The sequence below is a fragment of the Spizellomyces punctatus genome (assembly GCF_000182565.1).
Source record: "Spizellomyces punctatus DAOM BR117 chromosome Unknown supercont1.3, whole genome shotgun sequence".
In the NCBI taxonomy this organism is placed as follows: Eukaryota; Fungi; Chytridiomycota; class Chytridiomycetes; order Spizellomycetales; family Spizellomycetaceae; genus Spizellomyces; species Spizellomyces punctatus.
In genome coordinates this window covers 1,843,418-1,866,616 of record NW_015971539.1, presented here as the reverse complement: position 1 = coordinate 1,866,616, position 23,199 = coordinate 1,843,418, and the positions used below count along the sequence as shown (strand labels likewise).

The 23,199-nt window shown below is 47.3% G+C and overlaps 5 protein-coding genes and 1 non-coding gene across 6 annotated transcripts; 1 reads left to right on the top strand and 5 right to left on the bottom strand.

Moving 5' to 3' along the window:
• Positions 1-43: 43 nt before the first annotated feature.
• On the bottom strand, positions 44-115 carry SPPG_10051. The gene has a single exon. It is a non-coding gene; the product is annotated as a tRNA-Val (tRNA).
• Positions 116-701: 586 nt separating this feature from the next.
• SPPG_02409 (uncharacterized protein) lies at positions 702-1,599 on the bottom strand (the record flags this gene model as incomplete). Its single annotated transcript, XM_016750700.1, has 2 exons — positions 702-1,016; positions 1,069-1,599. 2 exons carry the CDS (start codon positions 1,597-1,599, stop codon positions 702-704), a joined length of 846 nt encoding a protein of 281 aa, XP_016611405.1.
• A 2,027-nt stretch (positions 1,600-3,626) lies between these two features.
• SPPG_02408 (CK1/CK1/CK1-G protein kinase) lies at positions 3,627-6,948 on the bottom strand. Its single transcript, XM_016750699.1, has 3 exons — positions 6,767-6,948; positions 5,558-6,216; positions 3,627-5,491 (listed from the first exon to the last, which is right to left on the bottom strand). Exons 2-3 carry the CDS (start codon positions 6,213-6,215, stop codon positions 4,014-4,016), a joined length of 2,136 nt encoding a protein of 711 aa, XP_016611404.1. The 5' UTR covers position 6,216; positions 6,767-6,948; the 3' UTR covers positions 3,627-4,013.
• A 3,573-nt stretch (positions 6,949-10,521) lies between these two features.
• SPPG_02407 (uncharacterized protein) lies at positions 10,522-13,197 on the bottom strand. The gene has a single exon (XM_016750698.1). The coding sequence runs from the start codon at positions 12,717-12,719 to the stop codon at positions 10,602-10,604; it is 2,118 nt and encodes a 705-aa protein (XP_016611403.1). The 5' UTR covers positions 12,720-13,197; the 3' UTR covers positions 10,522-10,601.
• A 1,147-nt stretch (positions 13,198-14,344) lies between these two features.
• On the bottom strand, positions 14,345-19,457 carry SPPG_02406 (uncharacterized protein). The gene is made up of 14 exons (XM_016750697.1): positions 18,892-19,457; positions 18,742-18,816; positions 18,522-18,674; positions 18,263-18,446; positions 17,994-18,182; positions 17,854-17,898; positions 17,574-17,774; positions 17,318-17,466; positions 17,067-17,212; positions 16,209-16,994; positions 15,904-16,130; positions 15,653-15,806; positions 15,310-15,579; positions 14,345-15,236 (listed from the first exon to the last, which is right to left on the bottom strand). The coding sequence occupies exons 1-14, from the start codon at positions 19,334-19,336 to the stop codon at positions 14,661-14,663; spliced, it is 3,600 nt and encodes a 1,199-aa protein (XP_016611402.1). The 5' UTR covers positions 19,337-19,457; the 3' UTR covers positions 14,345-14,660.
• Positions 19,458-20,558: 1,101 nt separating this feature from the next.
• On the top strand, positions 20,559-23,196 carry SPPG_02405 (uncharacterized protein). Its single transcript, XM_016750696.1, has 11 exons — positions 20,559-21,025; positions 21,100-21,408; positions 21,478-21,576; positions 21,645-21,767; positions 21,838-21,927; positions 22,019-22,105; positions 22,180-22,290; positions 22,383-22,511; positions 22,597-22,701; positions 22,783-22,902; positions 22,971-23,196. The coding sequence occupies exons 1-11, from the start codon at positions 20,683-20,685 to the stop codon at positions 23,114-23,116; spliced, it is 1,662 nt and encodes a 553-aa protein (XP_016611401.1). The 5' UTR covers positions 20,559-20,682; the 3' UTR covers positions 23,117-23,196.
• Positions 23,197-23,199: the final 3 nt, after the last annotated feature.

The following is a 23,199-nucleotide window of genomic DNA, read 5'->3' as shown; positions in this document are numbered from 1 at the left end:
ACGCCGAACGCATATAAAAAAATGTTTTTCACCGCTTGAGGGATACTCGTACTCAGGATCGAACTGAGGACCTTCGCCGTGTGAAGGCGACGTTATGCCACTAAACCATACGAGCTTGTATAAATTGCAATGGGGTCCTCCATGTAATGATGATTTCCCATTACTTGCAGCTTCCATTGTGAAATTGCAACTGTGAATCTGATGAATTAGAGATTTACATGGCTTTCAAAGGTATATCAAAAAATACGACTCCAAAATCACAGGACCACGACAACACACAAATGACATCAAGATGATATTTAAAAATACATGCATCGCACAAAAAGACTGAAATCTCCATACTGCTACTAGTTGCATGCTAGTTTGGGGGCATTTCGTCGGCACGGAAAGACCAGCAGATAACAAAAACACTCTCCAAATTGCATTCATTATGGTGTTTTTCGAGTATGAACAATGTTGCCGCAGTCTCCGGTTGGACATAAATCGCCCCTTTTGAATCACGCAAGAAATGCTTTAAGGATAAGAAATCACTTTGCCGAGTTGTGCTCCTTCTTGTGCTTGTTTTTCGACATGTCTGCTAATTGGATGCGAATGGATTTAAAAAGGCTATCCTCTGTGTTCATCACTTGATCCTATGGTCAATATCGTCTCATGGCTTCTAGTGTGCGAGAAAAGGCGGCGATCAAATTCATCCAGTGTTTTCACCCGTCGAGGTTGAGATCCTCGCGCCATATGAATGTCGCTGATGGCATCTTAATAGAATCCACGGGACTATGATACCCTCCTTTCGTCAGGAATCCTGGAGGCAAGAGAATCTCGTCCTCGTCTCCACCGATAAAGATCGCCGGCGTTCCCTGTGGGATTCTGAGCCGAAGGACCCATCCACCAAATCTTTTGGCGCAATCATAATCATATGAAGTGCAGAGCGTCCGTAAGCCGTCTAGTTCGAGGGTTGGCTGGGGTCTGCCATGAAACACAATAATATCGCGGTCTGTCCGTGGTGCTTCCCAAATTCCCTATTAGCAAACGTCAGTTCAGTGAATTGGTGGAATCGTGCAAAGGTAGTACCTTGATCAAAAGACGAAGATTCGATGGCAATTGTTTTCCCTTTGGTCTAAATTCACTGGTACTACTCATCACCATATCAAGCAACTGTCGTAAAGATGGATTGGCGTTCAAGTATTCGTGCTGCCTCTTGACCCATTCGTCTGACGGCTTGGTATTTTCGACCTCGTCACAAAAAGCAAGTTCGCGAGCCTCACGCTCTTTGTCGAGCTTGGGCCCAAACCAGCGTGTGACGGGATGCTGGGTTAGGTAGAGTGTCTCATCAGAGTTATATTCGTAGTCGTCATATTGGGGCTCGACTGGATACTCGGGTAGGTAGGATGGCCCATAGCTGATCCGGTAGTAGTCATATTGGGGCTCACAGCTCCCCTCTGTACCATGTGAATGGGTCTTCTTGGATGGCTTTTTCACATGAAGCGGCGGTATCCCCTCCAACTTCAGAGCACACCCAACATGTTTTCCGCAGTAACCGTAACCAGTAGTATCCTTAAAGCTGCACGGATATCCTTTCTTGGTATTCCCATGGCAAGCCATCGTCAAAAGCTTCAAGAAAAACCATGTTCAAAAGCTTGCCTGACGTGTTTGCAAGTGATGATATCATGTCGATCGTGATTCTGCAATAAGCCCGCAAGCTCCGTCAAGCCATTCTGACCCCCCACCACAAGAAAACAGAAGTTTAATAAATATATTTGTTTTGTTTGTTCTTGGGATCGGCATGATGGTATTCGTAACTGCGACATCCGTCTTTAAGATCCCCCTTCCTTACGAACGGGCACCCAAACCAGTGATTATAAACAAACCAAACCATTCTATTTCCCCACATAGCTGGAACTACAATAAATATTTCCAATTTTGCGACAAGACCCGCACCCATCTTCTCATCTTAATCCATCCACTACAGTGATTCAATCAATATATACAATCGCTAGGTATTACCCAGTATATACGTCGTGTAATGGATGCTCACGTTGAAGCAACACGCAACACCACCCAGTATTTGTTTAGTTTTGTTCTTGGGATTGGCATGATGTTATTCGTCACTGCGACATCAGTCTTAAATATACGCTTTACTTTCCAAAATCTTCAAAAATCCAGGAATCTAATCATATACTCAGATCCTGGTAAATTAATCCAACCTCGCTGGATTGTCTCCGCATGAATTAACTGGGATATTACACTACAGACACATCTAGCCCCATGAACGGGGCGCCAAACCATCGAGTATAAACAAATCGACCAACGGCTCTCTGCAAGAGCAAATTTCAAACCTGTTTAAAGACCTATAGTCCCTGAACAGGAAGCGCATCCAACTCGTAGGAGCTGCCGGCTCGTCTCCAGGTCCCTCAGTTAGGCTAGTGCATTCAACTGGGAGCTGCAAAACGACCTCATCTACAAGCGTTTAATTCCGTTTATTCCCCATATAGCCGCAATTCCACTAAATGTTTCCACTGCCCATCTTTGCTGCATCATCCACCAACCGCACTCACTCACGAAGTCTGTACGTATTCAAAAATATTTAATATCCCTAGGTATTACCCAGGATATACGTCGTGTAATGGATGATCACGTTGAACGCAACCCCACTCAATATAAACAAAACCAAACAATGACCGCATCCACATTGCACCAAACCATAGAAATTCGGTACTTTTGGTGATAATGATGGCACCCGTGTTGCTTCTGCTTGCCTTTTATCTATATGGATTTAGAACTGGACCGTTTTGTCGCCAAATCATTTAAACCGCTCAAGCTCATCTATCGATCATTGGTAAAACCCATTTGCATCTACGATAGTTATAATGCCCCAACAGTTGCTACATGTAGTGTTTCTACATGATCTGTTGAAGCCCACTAAAACGCAGAATGGATGTGATTTATTAAAAGCTACTATTGACCTCCCATGGAACCACCTTGAGGGGTGAAAACCCGTTACAAACACCGCACAAATCACTCTATACTACACAAAAAAAGTGGGTAATGAAGCAAAGTGACAAAGCCGCGCAGTAAAAAAAAAGTACTTTCATTATATCTGTAACGTTGAAGTACAGGCGCGGATGTATCTGAAATCAAGGTAAATACATGAAAGGGTTCTCAATGTACAGCTTCTACCAAACGATACATTATCAATATGGTTTTGTTTTTTTTTTTAAAAAAAAGTACATAGCAGCGCCAACCTTTACTCCATATCACCTACCATTTACAACAATGTCCATCCTATCGAGTAATGACCCACCTTGAACACCACCATTCACATCAAATCCACACACACAAACACAATTAAGTCCCCAATCCATCATCAGCAACTACCACATGCAGAAAAAGGCGGACGATTACAACATCCAGGAACGAATACAAACCGACAAAAGCAAGAGGTTTTATGAGCAGCTTAACCATGTGATGAATAGCATCTTAACAAAGGATCGGCGTTGTCCATTCCTTTGATGGCACCCAAGGAGAGTGGCATGTCTACACCACAAAAACACGCATTGCACACAAAGTCTTATACGTCAAGACAAAAAAAACACACAACAATTGATAACAAGGACAGAAACAAGAGAAAACGAGGTCCATATCATTAAGAAAGGAAAAAAAAAATAATAATTGATATATTCAGGGAACACCATTAACTTTCCCTACTAATTCCTTTTTTCTCAAGTCGCCCCCCCAAGTTTGACTTTTTCCGTCGGTGCGGAATATTACAAGGTTTTCTCTTTTTTGAGGAACCTCAACTCAACCCCCGTTGTCGAGTAAGGCTTTCCCAAAAAGAAAAAAATGAACAGTTCTTGCCCCGTCTTTATTACACGCTTTTCTTTTTTTCTTTTCGTTCTTTCATTCCGTTCGCTGCTCGGTCTCCCCCGTCGCCGTCTAATCCACACCGCTCAAGGACCCTCCACCGCAAGTCGCCCCCAACCGCCAACGCCCTCAACCCCCGTCGCCGCACGGCCCCTTTACTTGCTCCCCCCAATCCCACACCACACAAACATCTTGTGCCACCACCGCCGCCGCGACTTTCGCCCATCCACCGCCTGCCGCCCCTGCGCTTCCCCTCCCCCTTGAGTCTGCGTGCCCCCCGCAGGTGCTGCCACCGCCTGCGGTGCCGCCTCTGCCTTCACCGCCGCCCCGGTCTCAGGCACCTCCGCTGCCGACGCCCGCTGCCCCGTCCCTGACCCCTCTCCCCGACTCGCCCCTTGGCCTTGCTCCCGCAGGCCGCCTCGAGCATGGAGCGCGGACCCAGACTTTTGGACCTGGGAACCCCCCTGGATTGGCTGGAGGCTGTTGTGGGGTTTTGCTGGTGGTACTCCCGTCGACCCCGCTGGCGATGACGAAAAGTACGATCCCATCTGCTCCCGCAGCTTGGGACTCCGCCACAACACCTCCCTCTCGTACTCGAGCCTTCGCCGCTCCTGCTCGTACCGCTCCTCCCTCTCCCTCTCCAACCTCTCCTCCCTCTCCCGGCGATCATCGTCGCGCCGCTCCTCTTCTGTCATCCGGAGCCGGCGTTCCTCCCGCTCTCTCTTGGCCTCCCGCTGCTCGTCCAGCACCTCCATCCAGTCGAACACCCCGTCATCGACCAGGTTGTTCTTCTTCATCACCTGGTCAATCATCTCGCAGGCCCCGTCATAGTTGGGCTCTTCGTCAAACGCCATTGATCTGGCGTACTCGAGGTAAAAGCAGAACTCCTCGGGGTTGGGTCGCCCAAGATCGTCAATCCTGACGGCTTGTTTGACCTCCCCGATTCGTTCATACTTTTGTCTGTTTGACGTGGCCTTGAGTCCTTGCCATGGGAGGTGCCCGTTCAACAGGTAGAAGAACACATGGCCGAGAGCCTCCATGTCGTCGCGCCGCCCTTGCTCTCTGCCAAGGTGGGTGTGGATGGACATATACCTCGCCGTACCCGAGAGACTCTTCTTCTCGCGGAAGGGAATGTGGACACCAGTCCTCGGATCCCGGTACTGCTTGACCATACCAAAGTCGACGAGGTATATTTGCGACGCCGGCGACGGGCTCTCCAACGAGTGGTTCTCTACGATGCTGTATGGATCCGCACTCTCCGGATCCGTCGTGACCTTCTCGTTGTATCGGGGGATCCTCCCGATGAGGAAGTTGTCCGGCTTGATGTCGCGGTACACCAGGTTGTGCTCATGGACTACCTGCACCAACCTGATCATCCGCTTCGCCAACATGCAGACCGTCTTGACACTGAACTTGCGGCCGCATAAATCGAACACGTCCTCCAAACTTGGCCCGAGGAGGTCAATGACCAGGACACTGTGGAGCCCTTCCTGGCCAAAGTAGTAGCACGACGGGATCCCCGCGCACCCCGACAGGATCTTGTAGGTGCGGTACTCGTCGCGCAGCTGTGGGGTTTCGGCCTTCCGGGGCTCGAACTTTATCGCGACAGGTGTGTTGGTCTTGAGGTTCACACCTAATTAATGCAAACAAACGTCAGTCCAGAGCGAAATATTAAATAAAAACACAATGTCATGCTAACCTTCGTAAATGATCCCAAAGGATCCTTCTCCAATCTTCTTCCCAACCTTAAAGTGCCCGCCAACGATAGTTGGCCCCGTAGAGTAGCCGATCTTGGCGCTACCCTGGGAATGGTGGTGGCGATGGCGGTTGGCGCTATCGTGGCGGGCTTGGGTGGCCTGGGGGGACGCATTTGGAGCTGCGGCGTTGGAGCCGGGTGCGCCTTGTGCGTTGGGGGCAGGCATGGTGGGTTCGGCGGGTGGGGCGGCCAGCGACGTAATAGGTGTCGCAAGGGCTAAGACCAGGCGGTGAAACCTGGCCTTGACGCGCTCGGCGCTCTTGTGGGCTGCGCGGCGAGCGTCCTTTGGTCCGTGACGCTTGCGTCCGGTACCGTTGGTCCCCCTTTGATGGACGGGGACAAGGGCGGGGATAGAGTCTTCTTCGCCCTCTTCGTTGGCGAAATAGTCGCGGCTCTCGTTGACCAGGCGAGCCGCTTCCTTGACGTAGACCTCTTGGAAGCACTGGGACTCGTTGACGCTTGCAAAGGACTGTTGGCGTGCAAGCGAAAACAAGGAGTGCGAGACTCTGTTGATAGGACCTTTGGCGCTGGTAGTAGCAGTGGCAGTGGTAGCGTCGGAAGAAGAAACCTTGGTAGCTTTCTTGAAAAGAGGAAAAAGCATGCTAATGCATTGTCATGAACCGCGATGGACATGTGTCGAGGTGTGGTGGTGCATGACGAAACGTGATGAATCCCGATAAAAGTCGAAAACAGCGTAGGAGCGTCAAACAAGGCGTAAAGTTTGAGACAGTCAGCAAACACCGTGGTAAGGTATCGACGAGGAAAGGCGCGAACGTCATGCATGACAATCCGGGATCCGCACGTCGATGAAGTGATGGCCGATGCGCGGCAAGAAATGTAACGTGTGCAAGTTGAATACAAGGAAATTCGCAGAGTGAACCGAGGCGCATCCGATAACCCAATCGTTTGAATGAGCCGAAAACAAAAGATGATGGAAATTGCAACGGATGACGTCCGAATGTTGTGCGGCGGATTCGACAGTTGAAAGCGAGGGAGCCCAAAGTGCGTGAGGACAGGAAGACACCAGGGGAGGAGACAAAAGAACAAGGTAAGTTGGATAGAAAAAAGAAGAAGAAGAGAAACTAGGTCAGCAAAACGGAAAAGAACGATGACAACACGGGCCCGGGACTGCAACTTTTATCTCCAACGCACCACTATCAAAAAACAAGCCCCCAACTATTCCGTTAACCGGCCCAACACAGCCGAATAACAATGACAGTAACAAACGACGACGACGACGATGACGGATGGCGAAAGCCCAAAAAAAAGAAATAAAAAAATACAAGCTCTAAACCCCAAGAGCAACAGACCCGACAGGTGAAGGAAGGAGAGAAGCGGCCCCGTTATGGCCCAACAAAAGCCCAATTCGCGTGGGAAAAACTCACTTGAGAAAAATGTTTGGGTTCGAATGAGTCAGTGTGGTTGGAGTGGTAATTGCTGATAAGTTGAGGTTGGAATGCTAAGCACGTGAGAAGTAGGTTAGGGTTAGGAATGGGAGATGTTAAAAGACAAGTAGTAGGAAGACTAGATACGGACAAAGGAGCGGAGGGGATGCAGAGGATGATTCTTTTATGCTTGAGCGACGGCATTTCCAAGTGCGGGGGATTTACCTTCAATGCACGCATATTCAGATTGCTTTTTTTTATTTGGACATCTTTACCAGCGTCATTTTCCAATGACTACTATTCATGATAACTATTCATGCTCTTTGTTCCAAGTAAACCGATACTGTGTATTCTTGCAATCTCGGCTTACGTTGCAGCAAAAAGCGGGGAGATATCCACCCCATTACAATTACTAAACCGTTTCTCCCAATCATGTCATTTGTTTGTGCATCTCGCCCTACTTGAGCACCCATATTCATGCTCTTTGTTCCAAGCAAACCCATATGTTGGAGCTTAGCCTTGGTTTTTCCAAGGACGCACTCGCCACATGCCAAGGTCTTGAATGCGATAATGGACGAATCATAGCATGGTTCCCCTGCATATACCCTGGAAGAGAGATGGCTAGAGTACCATAGATGTAAAACAGAAGAGTATCACCGTGCTTTATATAATTCATAAGCTGAAGAACATGGATCTACGACGAAAGGAATATGCTGTCTTTTCCTGTTTTACAGTGAGAAAAAATAAACGGACGCAAATGGACGGTATAGCTGCCGCTAGCACGGCCCACCACTATACTCTCCATAAGTCCGCTCTCGCTTGGCTGTTACTATTTTTTCGCAGGTCGTTTGGACCGCGCCCATGTCCCACTTGCTGGCCCGTCTGGCATCGTTGAGGCTGGTGTAGTGACCTATACTTGAGGTCATCCATGACCCATGTTCAAAAAGCATTGTTCGCGACATTGGGTCTAGACAGATACATCTCATCAGCGACATGACATGTCTTTTGCAAAAGCGCGACATGTTTGGACCAAAGACACTGACAGATGATCAGCATGCAGTCCCTTTAAGCAAACAATACAAATGCATAAGTTTGTAGCACGATAGACAAGTAGGTCACGCCCAGGTATAACCCTCGCATGATAGTGTTTTGGTCGGGCGACAAAACTTGTAACATGGTTCAGTATTGTTTTCTACGTTATCGATAACGCATCATCGTCCCTTCTATTCACTTTTTTCTTTCAGCCGCCTGTTTGGCAACTCTAGGTCATGGAAGCATGTCTCCCCCGTCCAAAGAGCGCGAACAAGGTAAACGCTCACAAAACCGTGCTGAAGTCGCAAACAAAAAACAAGGTCACGCAAACGACCTGTCGGTGACGTGGTTTGTTTTGGTCAAACGTCGTTGCCTCACTGGTCAGTTCAGTCTGTGTGTGTAGGTGTGGTGGACTTGCTATTGTCCTTTTGCAGTTTGGTGTTGAGTGAACGCACGCGGCCCGGACCGGGTCTGGGAAAAGGCAGGAATACACGAGAGCGCAAGTACGTAAACGATTGTCAAGCACGACTTAGGATACTAGAAAGGCCTTGCAGTAGTAAGAAGAAGAAGAAGAAGAAGAAGAAGTGTGCAATACAGAAAAACATCGAGTCCAAAAGATGAAAACAATTTTCCCACGCTCTCTCTCTTCTGACTTGAAGAGCGCGTCCCAAAAGGCCCCTTTCCACTCTTTGCATTCCATTAATGCTCTTGAACACTATAAGAATCTCTCACTAATTCATGCATTATAATAATAGATGCATTCACACATATCCTATGATTAGAGATTTTCTAACGCTTTCCATCCATGCTCACTTATATTCACTTATGGCCATATATCAATCACCAGACTCTAGAGTTCTCCTTTACACAGCATCAAAGTCACAAACCCCCCCTTGACTCTATATACAGGAAATAAAACTAGTCGTTGAAATGTCCAATAGATGTCCGTCCATAATGTCCGTTCGTAGTCCCAATTGAATATCCAAACACTTTCTACATCCATTACTTGCAAAGCTCCCCAACCTTTCACTTTAATGCCTCCATAAGACGAGCGTGGGAAAAAATCCCCAGTCTTTGACGCGTCAGAAAGGAGCGTGGGAAAAAAATACTACAAGTCCGACGCGCTTTCTGGGACGTGTTGGAAGGAGCAGATGCTTGGTTCTTTTTTACGAGGTTTTTGACTTTATTCAGAATGCACATCACAACACACACACACATACATACATACACATGCAGATGTAGACAATTACATATAGACATACATGAGAATACGATATTTACCGACATCACCCACTTTGTAACATTTCATCACTGTATGATAAGTGTATTTGGCTGTAAGAAATGATTCAGATCTATTCAACCAAGTCTTAACATCATTTAATCAACTTGTCAAAAATACACGCCCTTCGCATCTACATTGTCACATTTACAAGCCCATCTTTATCCACACAACACCCCTCGATCATGGATTCCTGTGCACCCTCCGTCCCTGCACATTAATTTAATTCTGGCGGGAAGTTACATGACTGTGCCAGGGGTATGATGACATAAGTGTGAAGATGCGTCGTTGAACGACTGGACCGAGGGTTGGGATTTTGGGGGTTGCGGAGTTGGGGGTTGGTGAGGGTCGATGGGGGTTGATGGGGGTCGATGGGGGTCAGATCCTTGGGGTTCGAGAAACGGCGGGGTTTTGTACTAGACATTGCTGACAATGCAAACGACTCCCTCACGTTTCTCCTCGTGCCCGCTTTTCCCCCTTGCTTGCTGCGCACCCTCTCTCGTGCAAGCATGCCGGTATTTTGTCGGACTTTTGGTGAACGTCGAGACATGACAAACTGTGGGACGTTGAACGCGTCCACACTGTGGTGATTGGTCCCGGCTCTCGAATTGTTGATATGGATCCAAAGAGCAGAGAATGATATTGTACACTAGTCCATATCCAACAGACACTTAAAAGGGCATCTTGTCGTTCTTGTCAAGAGAGTCGACATTCCAAGACTGGAAAAATAACACTGATAACAAAATCATGCGTTACGTGTTAGTTCATATCAGAAAAGATAGTCTTTGGACGACAAACGGATCACCCTTGTACATTCGAATAATAGACGTTGTATCCTGTGCATTGACAGATATTACAGACATCATGATACCGAAAACATGCGCAGGTCATCTCGGTTGGTTCATATCAAATGTAAAATAGTCCTCTGACGACAATGGGACATTACATACATTCTAACAATAAACGCTATATCCTCTGCAGGTGATACGTGGCAGACATTGCAGATGGCATTTAACCACCATTCCTATGTCAGGTATTCAGAGATAAATGGGCACAAATAAATGAATATTCTTGTCGCATATCATGAAAATAATAAAGATGCTGGACTTATAAACGTACTGATTAATAGTAAAAAAAAAAGTAAAAAAAAAGAAAAGTGTTTAACATTCCCTGCTTCTTCTTCTAAACCCCCCCCCCTCCTCACCCGCCCCGCCATTCCAGCTTTCAACCCCCTCGCCACCTCTCCCACCATTACCACTCTCCTCCCCTCTACTCACCCCCCACCACACCTCTACCCCATCTTCCCAAAACTCATCATCCTCCGCACCACCTTCCCCAACCCCTTCCGCCGCCCCCTAGCCTCCTCCTCCCCAACCACCTTGACAAACTCTTTGACCTCCATCGTGACCCCCCAATCAACCGGATCCCCACTCCGCCGCTTTTTTTGTTCTTTTGCAATAATACTGTCGGCAATGTACGAGCCGCGCCGACGAGCAGCTTGGGCGATCGGGTCGTACCCATTATTAGCGGTCGGCGAGCCCATCTCGGCGTGATTGAGGATATAGGCCGGGTAGGCTCGCCGTGGGAGGGTTTTGGATGTGGATGTGGATGGGGAATGTGTGGATCTACGAAAGATCCATGTGATGGGATCGGAAAGGAAGCGGGAAGGGGATTTGGGGGGTTTATCAGACGAGGAGGAGGAGGATGTAAAGGTTTTTTTTTCCAATTTCGATAATGTCTTGGCCCGAGCTACTCGTTCAGCCTTGACTTTTTTACAATGGTCTTTTTCCCATTGTCTGTATTCCGCCAGCGTAGCCTCCGGTCCCGTCCGCGGTACGATACTACAGGACAATGAATCGTACTTGCTGTCCTTGCGGGGAGGGGACCGGGGCTTTTTGGGGGGGCTGCTGTCTTTGCGTGGCGGGCTTTTTGGCCGCTCCGGGTCGGTGAGCCACACCGGGAGCGGAGGCATTGCGGTTTCTTCGGGAGTCGAGGGGGTTGTTGGGGTATACATGGAGTGGTGGGTATATTCCGCGGCCGGGGGGAGGATGGCGTCGAGGGAGTCGTACCGCGGAGGTTTGGAGGGGACCGGCTCGGACTTTGTGGAGATGCGACGGACGAGCTGGCCAGCCTCTGAGAAGCAGTCGTACCAAAAGCGGTCATCAGGCTCTGGTAGGATGAAATCTTCCGGGAGTAGGGTACGAGATGATGAAGGCCCTTCGTTGGCATAGGCGTTGAGAATGACATTGATCATGTTTCTTTGTTCTTCTTGGTCGTCAATGACGGGTGATACCTCTTGCTCAACGAGGTACACGGGCTTCTTTCCCTTAATGTCCACCTTGGAACGTGTACATTCTTCCTGTTCTTCTTGGTCTTGTTCAATATGTTGTGCTTTGATGGGTGCTTCACTGGAGACCACAGAGGGTGTCATGTGGGAATGCACAAAGTTCCCCTCTCCTTCGTCTTCGGACACTTCAGCATTGACCACCATGAGACAATCCGGCTTCCAGGAGAGGGGATTATGAGTCTTTGTGTGAACATAATCGACCGATGCCCACTGGATCGTGTCGACAGATGCGACGGATTCGACCGAATCGCTCCGCTTCATGCCTGCAGGAACTGGCAGCAACCGGCGCATGGACATGAAACTCCTGCGGGGTTTGCTGGACTCTGATGTCGACGATCTGGGTTCTGTCGGAGCTTGCGGAACAGGCGGAGGCAACGACAAGGAAACGTCATCTGCCTCTGCAGCAGGAGCGACATTGATCTCTGGATTGATCTCTGAGGCAGTTTGGCTGCGATCTGTTGTCATGGGGTATACTCCTTCGACTTCATCGGGATCCATCTTGCCGATCATGATCTTTGCGCATGCACGACAAGCAGCGAGCCGATGCGCATCGTCTTGGATTTGTCGTAACCATGCATGGGATTCTTTAGCTCTAGCTTCCATCATGGCTTTGAGTTCCCTCCTGCGGCGAAGGTTGAAGCGTCTCGGAAATTTGCACATGTCGTCGTCGTGAAAGTCTTTGTTGTTGTAATCTTCTTCTAGTTGAATGGGAGATGGTGGTGATGATTTGGAGGGGGAGCAAGATCGACTCCGATATATAGAGCGAGTATCGACTTTAAGATGTTTTGATGATGCAGGACATTCAGTGGAAGTTGTAATCACCGAACATGTTTCCTCTGAATATTCCTCGCAGCCACTGCTTTTGCTGTCAACAGATTTAAAATCTCCGACACTGTGATGTTGACCTCGAATAGAATGGTGGTGACGATACTGACGATAGCGACGATGATGGGACGCCCAAGTATCCTGATTAGATTGTTCGAAGCAAACAGAGTCCGCCATGGGCCGATGCCCTCGCATGGGAGACGCTGGCTTGAGCATGATATTGTCGAGGGATATCATGGTTTTTTTCAATATGAAAGGGTTTCTTTTGTTGCAGATGAGGGTTTGATAACGCCGCGCTTTGGAAACAAATTGGTAAGTGAAAACGAGGGTTGCAGCAGTTGAAGCGCGTCACACTGGGTGACCAAACAGCTTTTTGAGGATCACAAAGTTGGGAGAGCGTCAAGTGGATTTGCGATGGGATAAACGTTCAACTAGAATGTTTTTCTGTGACCTAGGCCCGAACAAGTTCAATACGCAAATGAACCGATGAACAATAGCAAAGGCTCTCGAGACAACGAAAACGAGCATTCAACCGGGGGGAAAAAACAAGAGAAACTTGTTGTCGGGCGTGAACAAACTCGATGAGCGTCAGGTGCGTCACCCAGTTTGAGAGAAAGGGACTGATGATAATATGCAAATGAATTCAAGCTTGATCGCTCGACCAAACAAACAAACAAACGACGACGACGAACGACGACCGTTGGGCAAAGAAATCTCACACTTGCTAGTTAAATATCAACTTGTGTAAAACGTATAACATCATCATCAATCATCAAATCATTGCTTTCCATGGCCCTGGTAAATCATTTGTATCACTCTGTGTTACACTCGGTGTGCTGTAGTGTATCCATCCGGTTCTAGTGCAAGAGTGGCTTGAAAGTGTTCTTTTATTTTGATCTTTGAATTATTTTATTGATGGGATGGAATTTTTATCAGCCCAGCAAGTTGTTTAACGACGTCATTTGGTTGTTTTTTCAACGTTTTGTTTTTTTTGCTCTAGCACACATCGTTGCATTCGTCCATTCCATTAGATTCCGCTTCAACTCTCCTTCGTTTTGCTTGGGGTGCTCTTTTGCACAGCGGAACTTGAATCAACTTGCATAGAGTCACCAGCAATTAAAAAAACACAAAAGCACAGCTGTCGATTCTCATGTGCTAAATTAAAAAGGGTTATTTCCAATGTTTGCTTTTTGGTTGAACAAAACTTGGGCTGGGTTATTTTCTCGGGGGGGCAAGGAGGTCGTGGCGTGTGCCTAGTCATGTTTATGCAAATGTACAAATGGTTGTGTTACGAGTTATGGGTGACATGAACAAAACTTAAACCATTTGTCAATACGCTAAATATCTGCTCTCTCAAACCACTCAATTCAGCACAACACAAAAAAAAAGCAAATAACACACGTCAGATATTTCAAGGCAATTTCAAAGTATCCACATTACGTTCAGTACAGGTCTGAGAAATTCAATCATCATTCGTGTGCAAACAGTGGCGGCAGCGGAAATCGAACGTGGGACCCTTTTGCAAATTGAATTGTTTTTGCAAATGTCTCTTGCCGCTGGTCCAAAATACGTTCTCAACTTTATTGATTGCGATATTTGGATATCCATTACAGCTTACATAAAGGATACATGCCGGTGGGGAAACACTTTTTGACCCCACCACCACCACCGTCTTTCCATTATCCCCCCGATGCCTCCGAGTGTGGGATCCGTTAAAGAAGACGGTTTCCCCACCGGCCAATGTAGCGGCCATCGAACAAAACGCTTATCTCATCGCACACATTTGATAAAATGCATTTATACCGCTAAAGCCAGTTTGGAAAACAAATACCAAGATGTCACTGGAAACCCCATAACAAGAAGCTTGTCCCAAAAACTGTATTTATAAAAGATATAGATTACATTTCACTATCCCCCAATCTTCAACTTTACTCTCCAGTGTCATTAAGAAAAACAGTAACCAGCCCGTTCAGCCAGACATCTGGAGAGAAAAAAAACAACCTGGAAAAAAACAGGAAATCCCACACCACACCAAACCAAACCAAACCAAAAAAAAACTTGGATTTGCTATCAGCTGTTTCTTGCCACACCAACCACCAGAAACATGCAGAACGTTTGTCGTATCGGTAATCCTTTTCAACCACACCACTTGGCGCAATGACACCATCTTCTTCCTTTTCAAACCTTGTCATCCGCACCGTCCAGTAACAACAAATGCGCCATGGGTTGACCATCAATCTTCACATCCCCCGTATTCATAATAATCCCTCCCTTATCCCGTATATCAGCCACCGTGTCCGATATCCGATTATTCCCCACTCGTCCCAATGACCCCGTCGGCGTTCTCGGTGGCCTGGAGGCACCCAACGGTAAAACAGGCAACGAAGGGAGATTATCCAACGTGGACTGATTTAGTGAACCACTCGATGGAGGTGCCAATCCGCCACTACTCCCGCTCAAAGAAGGTAGACCCTGCCCCTGCTGCTGCGCGCTCGTCTGACGCGTGGGATTCCGTGAGGCAATCGATACAGCAGACTGAGCAAGACCGTGGTTGGATGCACCCGCCATGGATTGTCCTCCTCCTTGTTGTTGTTGTTGTTGTTGTGGGCTGATGGTTTGGGAGAGGGTCAATCCCACCCATTTTGATCGGTTTTTGCCAATTTCGCGGACGATTTTGGCTGTTTTCTCTTCATTGGCGTGGAACGTATTCCAAGCATCGTAAAGCGGAGCGACAAGAATGTCAATGAAACCAATCTGTGTGTTTTGGTGTGCATAGCTTGGTGATGAGCCAAATACTGTAAAACCCAGCCGTGACGATATAAATTACCTGACACTTGGGCACATTCGTATTTGACCGATCCATAAATTGCGAGATCGGTAGCCCCAATTCCCTCTCCTTATCCCCCTGTCGATAAAACTCTTCCATCACGGCCTCGGTCCACTTGCTAGACAAGGCAAACGTCTTTGTCGGATTACAAAGATCAGAGCACTTCATGGCGATTTCGGCAATGACGATTCGGTTTTCGGGGATTTGATCGAGCTTGACAAGTTGTCCAGCGGTTATTTTGGATTTGAACTTGTTAATGTACTCAAAGTGCTATTTGTTCAATAGGGTCCATTCAGTTTTTCAAATTCAAGTAAGAGACAAGAGCACACACAGACAAACCCACCTTTCCCATATCCGTAGCCAAGATAACACGAATGACAACCCTTCTCAGCTCGTCGTACTCGTCGTTTGTTAAATCTGCAAAAATGTTCCATGGGGAGCTCAATGTCATGCTGAACAGATGGGCACAATGGTGTAACTCTAGGACACTCGAATCGCTAACCAAAACGGCCCAGAAAAAAACTCGATTCAGACAAAGGTCCCAATACTCAACCCTCAAATGGACAAAAGTTAAGAGACAACGCATTTCCTTACCAATACAGAATCGCCCAAGGATGATGGCTTTTCACCAAGAAATTATTATTAAAGCCTGGATGATCGATATCGTGTCCGACAGCTCCCATGAGAAGGGCCAGGACTTCGAGAGGGGTATAGTGTACCGCGAGAGGGTCTTCGAGGAGGAGGTAGTTTAGGGCGTGGAGAACATCGGCGGCATGAATGGCGTTGTGGTAGGGGTGAGGGTGATACTCTGCTTCCATCAACTTTTTGAAAATGCACCGTTGCAGATATATTGGTTAATGCGAGGCAAGAACGTATCACGCGTATAACCTACGACTTACCAAAATCCATCGCTTGAATTTCTCCATGTCCAACTGCAACTGTCCCAAAGCCTGACTGGACTGCACGAGATAAACCCCCGAATAATACAATGGATGCCCATTCGTCATCTCGGCAAACTGGAACATATCAAAATTCCACGAATGGTACCAAACCGTCAGATAATCCATAATCTTGACTTGATCAATCAAATCGAGGTCAGTTGGAATGCTCTGCGTAGGAATTTCTTGTGATGGGCACTCTTCGAGCGGGTGAGAGGAGAATAATCCTGACCGAGTCGATTCGATACTGTCCTGGGGGCGAATAGACACTCTTCGACCGGTGCTGCCCATCAACGACCCACGACGTTGTCTGAGCACACCGAGCTCGAACCCACTCGGCGTGGTCCCAGCGCTCGCTACCCCATCTGCAATACTCGATCGCGACCGTTCACTTTGCGAACCACCCTTTTCCATCCCAGCACCCTTTGACATTCGTCTTGGATCAACATTATTGGCAGAGTCCGAGCTCTGTCTCGATACTGGAGCGACCATTCCGTTGGGACCATGGGAAGATGGACTTGCAGCCAGGATGTCCAGCACCCAAGCGCGCGTTTCAGCGTCCACTTTGGCCCCTTCGGCGCCCTCCATTCTATCGAGATTGGGGTTAAATGCACCTCCAGAGTTGAGAACGTCGATAATGAAATCAATTTCTTTTGCTGAAAGTTTACGTTTTTTGGCCGGGTCTTTGGATTCTTGGAGGATTTCCATGGCCTTTTGGGCTGGTCCTCTTGTATCCAGTTTCGGAAACTAATCAAGACTCGGTAATGAGCAAAAAGAACAAGATTGGACCAAAACCAAACCATGTTTGAAAAGACTTACATGCCCTAAAGGTTTTGTAGGTGGCAGCTCTCGTTGACGCTTATGCCGTTTCCACCTCCAAAAAGCTACCCCCGCGCCCACCAAAATGAATGTGCCAAAACAGACCGTGATGGGCAATACAACATGTATCATCCAGAAATGCGACTCTAAGATCAAAAAAAAAAAAGAGAATTTTAGAAAGTACTCTGCGCATTAATGAACAATGGCCAAGAAGAACAAAAAGGTTCCCCCAAATCCCTTTGCCATCATACCATCGTCATGATCACCAGAGATTGTATCTGGCGGAATCGTCGTCGAACCAAAATACAAAACAGGTGCAGAAAAGTTCATAGCTGCATCTCCAATACTTGTTGCAAAATCAATCAATACGCCGTTTGCGATATAACTGTACGTAAAGTGCCTGAAATACAAATAACAAAAAGCAAAATCATCAATATCCTCCGTCAGTCCCCTCCGACATCGGTCATCGGTCAAACGTATGCAAAAACCGTAAGACAACAAACATACCCAACTCGCGTATTCCCATTAAACGACACCACACCCGTAATAGTCTGGTAATCCGGGAACGTAAAATTCCTTGGAACGTCTACCCGAGGCAGAACAGAGCCTTTCCATCCTGCTGCGAGGTCTTGAAGTGTTTGGTTGTTATTTTGATGAAGAAGGCGGTCGTAGCCGCGAAGGAGGAGGTCAAGACACGTGTGGAAGGGGCTTTTTTCAAGAAATAACAGGTTAACACCAAACACTACTGGGGAATAAGATGATGCTGAAAGAAACAAAAAAACTTTACAGATAATGACTTGGTGGGGTAGCGTATTGTTGGAGTAAGGGATATCTACAGGAAACATGCATCGAGTAAAGTGTTAATGGGATCATCCCAATGGAAAAGTGAGCGCTGCCCTTTCTTTGGAGCAAATGCAACAAGCTCACCTCTCCATAAATGCAGGTGTCCTCCATCTCGAGACCAGGCTATCCCAAACGGGTCCTCGTCCCCTAATTGAACTAATAACAATAGCACCCTCCATTAACGGCACAAGGGTAACATTGGTACGAATAATAAAGTCGTAAGCGTCCCCTGGGATGATCCAAACATAGTTGCGATTGATCATGTTGAGATTCCTGTTGATGTTCTTATTGTGAGCAAAAATGGAACTCTTCCACGGGAAAAACACTTTCAATCAGAGCCCCGGAAAACATACGAAGCAATCGTCAAAACAGCTGCAAGGGTTGGCCCGTCCATGTCACATTGCAGGATCGACATTCCAGAGTTTTTGATGCGTTGTAGCTGCGGGGTGTAATCCGGATGCCCTTGTTCCAGAGCCGGCACAAATAATTCGAGGGATGCTCGCTTCAAGTCTTCTTGTGGAAGTGCGTTTAGGGTTTCTAAATATTGCCAAAGTGCCATTATTTATAACGATCTATTAAACAAAAAACAACCGTTTAAAAAAAATAGCATACCACTGTCATAGGTATACCCAACCAACGCGGTATACCGCATCCAGTTTTGAGAGCGGATGAATTTCGTTCCTGCCAGTACCCGTTGCAGAAAGTCTGGGATGGTGCGGAAATATGTGGAGTAGACGCTACTAAGGGATAAGGACCGCGACAATGCTATAGGACGAAAAAAACAGTCAAGGTTGGTTCTCGCATAGAAATGCTCCGCACTTGGGTTGCTTACTGCTTCCGTCGCATAAGGGAATGTGGTAGACACTTGCTCCATAGGCCCCGTCTTCGGCGAACGATGAATCGACACCTGTGGCAACTAGATGAGACTCTCCCGATTCTTAAAGCTCAAAACATCCCGGGGATATCCATAAACAATGCATACCAAGAAACCCAATCGCATTCTGCCCCGTAGCCATATCGGTTGCAAGTTGACCTTGCAGTGGTCTCTGATTTGCTGTTACCCCCCGCACAATCGTAATATTTGCCCCTGCCAGTATACCAGCTCCCTGCAAATCGTCCACAACCACTCGAAACCAATCCACCAGCGGAGCGTTGCAAGGATCCACCTGGGGAACAAGGTACCCTACCACCAGTGATGGCAGGGATGACTGTCGTCGCATCAATTCGGCCATCTCGAAAGTCTCCTCCCTCTCCTCGACACCATCCCATATTCGTCCCTCCGCATATCCACCACCAGTAGTGACTTCCAACGACGGCGCAACAATCGCTTTTAATGGTGCCTGCTCGCCATAGTCCGAACCAGAAACAGCAACAGCCAAACAACCGCCCATCCATAACCAAACGAGTGCTTTCAAACGGGTGCGCATTTGTTATGTAAAAAATGCTCTGGTCGTTTAAGCTCGGTGAGTCAAAAAGTTTGTTTCTCCGATGGACCGCAAATGTTGCCCGCTACAAGGATCAATCATCTGGTGATAAGGTCCATTCAATCTTCGTTCGGGAAAAAAACGATAGTGGGGAGTCGGCCCGTGTGAGAACTACTAGATAGTATGTTTCTCCGTAGCAACAACAAACAACAAACTATCAATCGTAGAGCAAAAAAATCCGACAGGAAACGAATTTCGTCCTGATCGTGTGTGGTATTTTGGCGTTTGGGCAAAATCCTACTACGAAAACTGAAAAATATTGGCTCTTACTGAAAATAAAACGTCTCCTCTTGTCCACCAAAATAAGGGGGCCTATGATGATGACCTATCAAACATTGAGGGTCAGATTTACCGTCTTGAATGGGCAGTTCCCTATTTGGCAGGGCAAACTCCAAGCGAGCCACATTTGAAAGGATAACTAGTGAGAAGCCTATTTTAGGATTGGGTGCGCGACGGGCCCGGACGAGTGCAAGAAAAGGTCGAGATGGACACTAAGGTCATTAATAAAACTGCCAAGGCAGATTGTGAATGAATATCCTGTGTCGCTTTACTTTTATGCGGAGCTTTAAGATGAACGTTCTACTCATATAGAAAGAGTGGGGATCATCACACATCGATTGGCGCTCAGATCTTCATGATACACCGTCAAAAAGTTGAGACCAAAGTCACCGGCATAAGTCTCTTGGCGGCGCTCAGATTTTGAGCCTGCTAGACAGTCCCATGTCGACATCTCAACCGTATAGACATACAATGCGGACCTTTTTCAAAGACAAAAAACACCGGCCGGCCATAAAGCGGAGAGTTGGCAGTGGCCTACGTAATCATGTTAGTCTGCGCGTTGGTCCTCCAGCTCTACCAGATGATGAGAATGATCTGTACTGACGTCTGGTGTGTGGTCGTTCACCGCCTTGTCTCTTTTGCTAGCACAGTTTATATGTCATATATCACAAACCACAAGACCCGCTTACCAATGTAGGTTCAGTTTCCTCTGAGCCAATTGACGGGTGTACCCTGTAAATATGACGGGAATCCCAGATCAGCCAAAGAGTTTCGTATTGTGCGTTCAGTTATACTTTGTATTCTCCGATGCCAAAATCAGGACCGATCCCGCGGCAAGGGGTCTTTAGTGTGGCAGCAAAGGTAGAGGTGTCCTTGGAGGAGTCTAGACAAAAACGTTTCGAGCCGTTAATCCAATTGATAGCCCAAAATCACATGCAGGAACATTTGAAAGGGTGAGCTTGACAAATTGATACCTATTAGCCATCGAACCTACTTGGCGACAACTACAAATGACGGCAAAGCGGGCAACGTCATCACGTCAAGTAGATCCGCCAAGTCTGCCAAACGAAAGCACTGCCCCACTTATCGGCAGCAACGACATCTTTGGAGACGATGAAGCTGGCGGTGTACCGCCTTCCCGAGGGCGCGAAACGGCATCTAATGACAGGGCAAGATCCAAAAGCGGAAGCCGAAAGGCCAGTCCAGCTAAATCTATCAAAGAAGTTGACCATCAGGATGCAGCATCCGGTGGTAAAGTCCTTACGCGACCACACCTTCAGCTAGGTGTCCAACATCGGACGGCGATGGGAGAGTATATTCCGCCTCCTGGAGGAACACCTCTGAGCAGCTTGGGTAAAACACTAGTCCTTCTTTCTCTCGCACTATGGCATACTTGTATCTGAAACCCTATCCACGCCATCCACTAGCAAACGCAACACCATCTCCTCAGACCTATACTCCTCATCTTTTACCATCTGGCCGCTGTATATCTATCCTGGGCAAGCACGCCACATCCTCTTCACAAAATGAAGGACCCGGTCCGCAGAAATACAACACAGATCCGGTCCGTGTCATTTTCGAAGAGAGACCAAAGTGGAGTATTGGAGGTACCACGTCAAGGAGCACAAAGACGGAAGTGAATGACTTTCCTGGACCTGGAAAGTATGGTCTGGCTGAAGGAACGATTGGGAAAGATGGGCCCTCATTTTCGATTTCGGGCTGGCATCCTGTTTTCGGTATGTCCCTTTGCAGTGTTTGTGTGCCTGGCTACCATATGTGGCTGTCTAAAACAAGCTAGTTTTTAGAATCCAACATTCCTGGTCCCGAGCAATACTTTCCTCCCTCCTCATTGGGCAGATCCGGAGCGCCAAAATACTCGTTCGGTGTTAAGCCGACCGTCATCGGTAAAGACGACCTTCTGCTAATATCATTCATGAATTCCATTTATTAACGGCGGGATTCTTTGGTACAGAGGAGCCCACTCCTGGTCCACAGGACTACAATGTCCCCAACGTCCCACCACACGCCAAAGTGTCAACAGGCTATACAATGCGACCCAAACTCGACCCTGCCTTGTTCACGGATTCAGAAGACGGTACATGAACCTACTTTACACTCAAAAAACTGAAATTCAAAAAGCGGTAAAACTCATTCTAATGGCTTAGGTGGACGACCGGCGCCCAATGCGTATTATCCCAAATTACCTTGGGATCAAAAGGCAGCAACATTGAAAGGATGGTATAAAGAGAGTAAAGGTACTTTTACGTATTTACATCTGGCACCTAACTACCATTGTAAAAACTCACATCAACTTACTTCTCCACTCTTGTTTGCATTCAAAATCAGCTCTCAAAACACCTGGTCCCGCCAATTACCTCATGCCAAACGACCTTTTCTCTGGGCCCCAGTTTTCAATCATCGGACGACATGACGGTATGCTTCAAAAATATGATTTCTTTAATCTGAGTTGAATATGTACATACAGCTTACCTTTATCCAACTGACAGGGCAAACAGTCCGGACCCCACCGCCAGGACCTGCCGATTACATGCCAAATTTTGAGCCAACTAGAGACAAGGGAGCAGTAGTGTCACTCAAAGGAAGACATGCGACAAAAGGTATTCATCTTGTTTAGGTATTAATGGCATTTGCGCCAGTGAAGACATCCTAATAACCGTCGTATCTGACTTTTGCCTACACTACCTACAAGATCAACAAAGTGATAATGATAGAGGTCAAGGGATTCCAGGACCAGGAACCTACACGCCACGAGATCGCCAAGTTCGAGGAAATGACGGCCCAAAAGTAACCTTAAAAGGCCGATGGAATAGCATCCAAGGTACCTAAAACCATTCCACTTACATTTCTTAACTTGAAATGCCCGGGGACTAGAAAACATTTTATTTCCATCATACCTTGAAAAGAGAGCATGCCAGGACCCGCTGACTATCAAACAACTCCAGCTATCACACCTGCTCAGCTCGCCAAATTCGATGCCAAAGAAAAGGCAAAAAGCAAGGTGGTCCCAGGTTAGAATCGGAAAAACCACTCTTTTTTTCATTCTCTTCGAGTATTCATCAATGGACACTCCTTCATTACATTTACTTTAGCGCGACCGTTCCCAGTTACCACACCAGGACCAGGAAGTTATACCCTGACTGCCTTGACTGTCACCAAAGCCGCCGGACCGAAATTCTCTCTTGGAAAACGGTTAGAAAGGGGAAATAAACGTAAGAAAAATGAATGTTTATCCATCATTCCCCGATATGTCAAAGGCCTAACCTGCCTTCCCTTGCAGCGTCCTCGCCCAACACTCCTGGTCCTAATGCTTATCAAGCGAACCCGGTCACTACGAGTCGATCAACGACTTTCAAGGGTCGCATGTCACCTTTTGTCACTGTATTTCCAAGCACAAGGGTTGATACATTGCGAGTACATGTGTGAATGAGAGACTTTTTTTGATTGAGTTGCTTGAATATACAATTTCTCCAATGCGGAAGGAAAAAAAAAACCATGTCATTAACCCA